This window comes from Tasmannia lanceolata, unplaced genomic scaffold (assembly GCF_043159265.1).
Source record: "Tasmannia lanceolata isolate RefF3 unplaced genomic scaffold, GAP_Taslan_0.1 ptg000008l, whole genome shotgun sequence".
Taxonomy (NCBI): domain Eukaryota; kingdom Viridiplantae; phylum Streptophyta; class Magnoliopsida; order Canellales; family Winteraceae; genus Tasmannia; species Tasmannia lanceolata.
This window is the reverse complement of record NW_027518685.1, coordinates 27,121,655-27,129,521: the sequence shown is the minus strand read 5'-3', so window position 1 is coordinate 27,129,521 and position 7,867 is coordinate 27,121,655. Positions and strand designations below refer to the sequence as shown.

The following is a 7,867-nucleotide window of genomic DNA, read 5'->3' as shown; positions in this document are numbered from 1 at the left end:
CAATTGAGGAGAAGATGAGAGAGCACCGCTTAAGATGGTTTGGACATATCCAACGTAGGCCTTTGGATGCTCCAGTGAGAAGAGGAGACTCGTGCCAAGTTGATGGAGTAAAAAGAGGTAGGGGCAGACTGAAAAAAACTTGCGTAGAAACAGTGAGGAAAGACTTGATAGCTAGGAAAATAACAGAGAACATGACCTTGGATAGGATAGAATGGAAGAAAATGATCCACGTAGAAGAACCCAACTAGAGCCAGGATTAGAGGAAGATTCCTTTCACTTTCTTCATGAAATTTTTCTAAATGATTCATTTAGCCGACCCCAACTAGTTTGGGACAAAGGGTTTGTTGAGTTGAGTTGAACGGTAAGGACACGCCAATGGTATTTAAAATGTTATCTAGAAGAGATCAGGGAAGTAATAGGTTCACCAAAAACAATAGTTTTGCTCATGAAAGTTTTATATATTCAACAGACAACTTCAGAGTGGAAAAGTCTCATACCTGGAAGCATGGTAAAGAGATAGATATTACCTTGATCACATGTAAATCCAAAATAAACAGTCACCTCAACCAGATTTAATTCAAAATTAAATAAATAAAAGACTCAGAATTACTATCAACTTGTAAAAGGTACAAATATTATCTCAGTTTCTTGTAGAGATGGTTGAATTCATGGTTTAATCAATTGGAAAAACTATACAGATCTCACCCTTTTAAGAATTTCTTTCCTTTCCGTCCATCTCACTCTTCTTCTTCTCCCACACCCCAAGTCCATGTCCTTTATTGTTTGTCTGCAAATGGCCGCATCTTTTCACAATGAAAAGACAGTACGTCTGTACGTTCTGATTCTGGAATAAGAAAAAAGAAACTGTACATGAAACATTTTCATTGGCTATGTTCAGATTTCCAATTCAAACACCAAAAAGTGGTAGGACAGTTTTGACGAAGGAGTATGCAAGTGCACCGGTGAATATATAGCTGTCCACTCTATCAAGTAATCCACCTGCACAGAAGTGTCCATCTGTATGTCATAACAAAATAAATGCTTTCTATTGATTCGTGGATGCAAAACATACTGGCCAATGTTATTTTTATAGCTTGAAAAAATATGAAGAGAAAAAATATTAAAAATAATTATTAGGAAAAAAAGTTTTAATCTAGAATATTTATTTACACCACAACCAGCTTATCAATTAATGCATCACATTTTGAGAGAGACATCCTGGGAAATCAACACCAGAGCAATAGGAAGAGGACGAGGCAGCTCAGAAAATAAAAGTAACATTTGGGAAGATAACTTCACAAAATATCATGTCAGACAAGATCTACAAGCGAGTGTTTGTGATTTAACCAAAGACAATGATCTGGCAATGCGCTCACTACTTTTTACACAATATACACTCATGATGCATTACAAATATATGCAAATATGGCACATTGTATACATTACTAGGAAAAGACTACCAAATATACAACATGGGAGTTGCTAGCCAATTTCGCGGAAAGCCATTTCTTGGCTGCCTTCTGCATGTGAGAGCAGCCACACAGGTTGACTTTTTGGCAGATTGTGTCTTATTCATTTAATTCATCATAGGTGTTGGTTCTCGCATGCAAAAGCCAGCCGAGAAATGGCTTTCCGCGAAATTGGATAGCAAAATCCCATACAACATGTACATGAATAAAATAATCATCCCTCTAAGGCTAACTAGCGAATGGCAATTTGCCATGAATCGTGTCTTGGTTGGAATGGAAGTGGATGAAACTGATGATGCAGCAATAAACCAGATCAAGGAAGCAGAAAGAAATTATGAACATGCATCAAGTATACAAGCATGATGATGCAATCTTTGATTAACTCATGGTTTAAAATTTCCGCCAAAACCGACACGAAATGACCAAAATGCTTCGGTTTCTATCCCCACTGAAATGCAAACCAAAACCAAAATTGTGAATGCATATATATTACATTATTTCAGTTGAAAGTTGGAAATAATCAGTTTTAGTTGGAAATTTCAGTGAAAATCCTATAAAATCAATAAAACATATGCAAATGATGAAAATATAAGATTAAAATTTAAGAAATGCTAGAAATTTATTTATTTTATTTTAAAATAAAAATAATTATTAAATTAAATATTATAGAAAATAAATAATATTTAATAATAAAAATAGAATAGACAAAACCAATTAGTACTATTGTAGTAACATATACTACATTTTATAATATTGTAACTAAATTTAGTATTTTTATTGAAAAATTTTTAAATCATTAAATTTTTAGAAAAACTAACAAAATAAAGGCATGCACAAATTTAGGCATCCCTTTTATACAGAAAATTTATGCTGTATTTTCTAGCTATTTTCTATCTTTCTTATATTTTCTTAAATGTTAAAAAATTCTTTTAAAAAATATCTTTTTTTGTCTTTTAGGGCCTGTTCAGTTGCCCGTTTTTTACGGAAACGGAAAGGAAACGGACTTCGAATCCGCAGAAAATGACCCAAAGTGGTCGTTTTGTTGGCAGAGAAAGGAAAGCGCTATTGAAGAGGTGGAATCCTTGAAATCCGACGTGTGAACGTATTCTCCGTGAGATAAAATCCGACCAAAATAGACGGATTTCTCACGGATTTGCGATTAAGGGCACGGGGAAACCAAAATTTTCTCGCCTCTTTCGAGTTTTGGTGGAGAACAAAACCCCCGTCGTCTTCTCTTTCGAGACGCTTGCAGAGCAAAGGTAAGGATCAAAACCCCTCTATTTCGTTTTCCCCTTCCTCTATTTCGTTTTCCCCCCTTTTCGATCTAGTTTTTTTTCTTGTTCTATCTCATTTTGTTCTTCGAAACCCTATTTTTTTTGCTTTAATCTGTGTTCTTCTTGTAAACAACGTATTTGCCTTCGATCTGTGTCGTATTTTCATCTTATTTTCACATTTTTTGTTGTCATCCCTCTTTGAACCGCCATTTTTGCCACAAACCCTATTTTCTATATCAGTTTCTACTTCGAAACCCTATTTTTCCGTTCGATCTGTTTTTTTGTTCTATACCCTCATATTTGAAGCTTGTATTTTTCATTTGTTTTGCCATTTTAACCCTCATTTTTCATTTGTTTTGCCATTTTAACCCTCATTTTTTTGTTGTGAACCCTTTGAACTAGCATTTTTGGGTTGATCTCTGTGTTTTGCAGATTTTGGATTAGATCCATGTTTATCAGATTTGAAGCAAAGCAGATTTTGGTTGTAAACCCTTTGAACCAGTTATAAACCCTCTTTGAACTGCCATTTTTGGGTTGATGTCCGTGGTTTTTAGATGTTGGGGTGTTTCATTTGTTGTGAGTTATATTCAATTCATTTTTTCTCATGAGTTACAGGGGCTTATTTGATCTCCCTTGTTTTGCAGGGACACCAATTTCTAATTTTAATTTCTCTGAAGAGACCCTAACTTGCAAGGTAATAAATCTTATGTTCCTTTATCTTTATCTTGTTATTCTAATCATTTATGATGTTCCTTTTTCTTTATCTTGTTGTTGATCCATTATTAGTTTGCTCCATTTTAATCTTGTTTGTATGTGATATTAGCATTGTAGGATGACATTATGGTTGAATGCTGAGATGGGGGTATTAATGGTGGTTTTGTTTGGAGAATATGGTAGTGTTAATGGTGGTGCTAGTGGTGGGTTTTTTGGAGAATTTGGTGGTGGTTATGGTGTTATGGATGGGTTGTTTTTTGGAGAATTTGGTGGTGGTTATGGTGTTATGGATGGGTTATGGATGGGGGTTGGTGGTTTTTCTGATTGTGTTATTTGTGATTATATTGATTGTTTTTTTTTTTTGTTTAAGATGCTTTTTTTGTGATTGTGTTGTATTTTCCATTCAGTTTAGTTCTTATTTAGAGTAAGATGCCTCGTTGACCTACAAGAAGGAGGAAGAAAGAGTTGAGGCGAAGAGCTGAGTTGAAGCGTAGGAATGAGTTAGTTCGGCAAGCAGTCGCACTACTAATGGCTGGTGCTGCTGCCATCTTAGTACTTTGGAAAGAGTACTATGAAAAGTATCTTCTCAGAGCTCCCTATGAAAGCAATTACTTAACGCGTCGTACGTTCATATCTTTTGTCATCGATTCAGATGAACACTGTCATAACTTGCTACGAATGAACGTCAGCTGCTTTCGTCAATTTGTTGAAATATTTAAACGGGCGGGAACCCTACAAGATACAATCCATTGTAGGGTGGAGGAGCAAGTTGCCATCTTCTTGCATATTGTGGCACATAATCAGAGGGTTAGGACTATTAGAGCATGTGCTAGACGTTCAGGGGCAACTGTTTCGACGTATTTCAACAAAGTACTAAAGGCAATTTTGGGTATGCAAGATTTCTTCATCAAACCACCGACAGGTGAGACACCATCGCAGATTGAGGGGAATCCTAGGTGGATGCCATATTTCAAGGATTGCATCGGTGCAATAGACGGGACTTACATACGTGCTAAAGTACGTATTCAAGACAAACCTGCCTACTTTTGTCGTAAGCATTTTATAGCTCAAAATGTTTTGGCGGCCTGTGACTTTGACTTAAAATTCACGTACATCCTAGCCGGATGGGAGGGTTCGGCTTCCGACTCGAGAGTGTTAGCGGATGCATTAACAAGGGCTGACAAGATTCCACTTATTCCAGGTACATTGTATATGACATAGTTACATTCTAGTAAACAAGTTCCCACTTATTATTAGTTGCTAATATAGAATATTTTTTTATTTGTAGGAAAGTTTTACCTCGCCGATGGCGGGTACCCTCTCTTACAACATTTCATTACCCCGCATCGTAAGACCGCATACCACCTAAGTGAGTGGAGTGGGCGGCGTCCACGGACTAGTAATGAGTTGTTCAATCATAGACACTCGTCCTGTCGAAATGTCATTGAGCGCACATTTGGCGTCTTGAAGAAGCGTTTCAATATTCTTAATGAATAACCAATGTACAGTATCGAGAAGCAGATTGACATCTTCTTAGCATGTTGTTGCATCCATAATCATATTCGGCATTTAATGCCTAATGATTCAATACTAGAAGATGTGGACAACTTTCTAGCTAGACAACTCTTGGTACAAACTGTGGAAGATGAGGACATACCACGAGATCCTCCTGAATCAAGGGATGATGACAAAAGAGCAGGAGAGGAAATTAGAAACACGCTTACCACACAGATGTGGAATGATTTCAGTAGACATCATTGACGTTAGAGGATTATAGTTTCACTCCATATATGGTTGTTTTCATGGTTATATGACTCTTTTACTGTTTCGAGTATCTTTATTATGTTCTGATGGTTGTATGTGTGTTTATTCAAGTAACTCTGTTGTTATTAGTGTGATGGATTAAAATTTTGAACGAATATAGTAGCTACTTGTTTTGGATGATGTATGCTGTATCTTTTGATGGTTGTATGTGTATTTATTGAAGTTGTTATACATCTCAGGTTGTTATATGGATGTATGACTCCTAACGAACATATATGTGTATATTGAATCAGAATGACAAGTGCGCCACAAACCTCGCAGAAGAGGGGGAAGAATGTCATTTGGAATGACGAAATGGACAAGGTGCTCGTAGATACCCTTCTAGTTCAAATCGCAGAGGGGTACAAAATCCCAAATGGTTTTAAGGATCATGCTTATGTAGCTGCGGCCACTGCAATGAATGCCTTTTTCAACCTCCAACTAAATAAGGAGCACATAAAAAACCGCATCAAGACTATGAAAGAAACATACAAGAGTGTTTGCATCATCCTGAGTAGAAGCGGTTTTGGTTGGGACAATGAGACCAAAATGGTCACCTGCGAGAGAGAGGTCTACGATGACTACGTCGCTGTAAGAAACACTTCATCTCAAGATACAATCTTCTTATAATAATACCATATCCAATATCTTCTAATTTTTTATGCTCATTCTCACAGGCTCATCCAAAACATAAGAAACACTTCACTACCCATCATGTTTTGCATGACGATATGTGCAAAATCTTTGGAGATGAGTTCGCGAAAGGGGCCGGGGCTAGGACGCGTGAAAATCCAAGCATAGCAAGTTCGCAGCCAGTCAGTCTTGATGACATTGGGGATGACTTTGCAGATGACCATACCCCCATGTCTCACCACCCACCATCTCTAGAAACAGATCCTACTAATGGTGGTAGTGAGATATCTCCCTTAAGACGGGATGGTACCAGACGACAGAGGGCTCGTCAGGGTGGGGCACATTTGGATAGTATGTCGCGTATCTCAACAAGCATGGACAAGGTTGTCGATGCCCTCACAGGTGATCGTCCCCCTGCTTACCTTGCACAGCTTCGCGAAGCTGTTAGAGGGGTTGGGGGTTTTTCGCAGGATATCTTGTTGAGGACCACGGAGTACCTCACAATAAATTCATCTCAGGCGCATCTTTTCATCATGTACGAGGAGGATGAGAGGAGGTCGTACATCCGAAGGAAGATGGCTCGTTTCATCAGGCAACAGATGGATGATTGAGGGTGGTTATGGTGGTAGTTATTGTTATATGAACAATCTTTATTTTATTTTGGATGGTGGTTATTTATTTTGGATGTTCGTAGCTATTGTGGTAGCTTTTATTTTAGATGTTAGTAGTTATGGTGGTAGTTTTTTTTATCTGTATGGGATCTTTGACATTTGGATGGCGGTTAATGGCAGACGGTGCATATTTTCTATTTTGACATTTGGATGATGCTTTGATATCTTTTCATCGAAAATATGTTGTCTTTTTGTTAGGTGAGTATGGGGAAGCAGAAGTACTATGCTGTCTTTAATGGCAGGAGGCCTGGGATTTACTATACTTGGGCAGAGTGCCATGAGCAAGTTGACAAATTTAGCGGAGCATGCTACCGCTCATTTGGGACGTTGGAGGAGGCTCAGTCACAGCTAGACGCATATTTGGAGAGAGCCAGGTATCGGAGCAGCGAAAGGGTTGAGGAGGTAGAGGAGTTGCGAAATGAAAGGGCAGAGGTGGTGCCACAGAGGGTGTTACCATGGGTTTCCCTCCTTCTTGTTGGTTCCATTATATTGCTTTTAAAATCCGCTTCTTAACTTTTTTTGAGTATTTTTTTGTATTAGTTGACTATTTGGTAGGCTTAGGAGACTTAGGATCAAATATTGTGGAGATAGTGTTTTATATGGAACTTTTTTTTTTCTGTAGGCGTTTGACTTTCAGGTATGTAAAATGTGTAAAACTATGGCATCGGGTTTTAAAAAAATGGAATGTTTTTTTCTGTAGGCGTTTGACTTTCAGCTTGTTTTTTACTTGCAAAGATTGGAAACGAATGCAAAAATGGAAACCTGGAATCAGGAGGAAAAAAATGCTACTACTTCTTGTAGATGTAACTGCTTGTACATCACTCTTGTATGCTTTATGCATTTCATATCTCTATGAGAGATGGCTATGACGGAGGGTCTGGTAGAACTTGCATCGGGTTTGAAAGGGGAAACTGTGGAGCTGTTCATCCGGGCACCCTTGTACTTTCCATTAAAGATGCATTTAGCTTGTTGTCATGCTTGCTCATCAAGTGAAATCTGTTGATTAAGATGGTGAATGAGATTTTAACATAAAGTGTGGACCTTCCTTCTTATGTGAGGAAGTTTTAATGGAAAAAATTGTTGCTGTTCCATTATTTGCCACAGTAGTTCTGAAGTTTACTTAGGCTTGTGATTTCCTCAAACCTGTACATTTTATGTTTTTAGGCTTTCAAATTTATATGCCAATGTAATGAATGTTTGGTGTGTTGGTGGCTTGCTAATATTGCCGTGGATATATAAATCACATTTTTTTTTTATGATCTGGATATATAAATCAAATATCTCTGAAGAATGCTACCTGGCG

General features: G+C 37.6%; 1 protein-coding gene across 1 annotated transcript in view; it reads right to left on the bottom strand.

Moving 5' to 3' along the window:
* Window positions 1-583: 583 nt before the first annotated feature.
* Window positions 584-7,867, bottom strand: part of LOC143885018 (phosphatidate cytidylyltransferase 4, chloroplastic-like) — a 32,567-nt gene continuing 25,283 nt past the window's right edge. Inside the window, exon 7 of the mRNA XM_077388963.1 lies at window positions 584-999. Within this exon, the coding sequence (XP_077245078.1) occupies window positions 908-999 (92 nt within the window). The 3' untranslated portion in view covers window positions 584-907. The remainder of the gene's footprint in view (window positions 1,000-7,867) is intronic.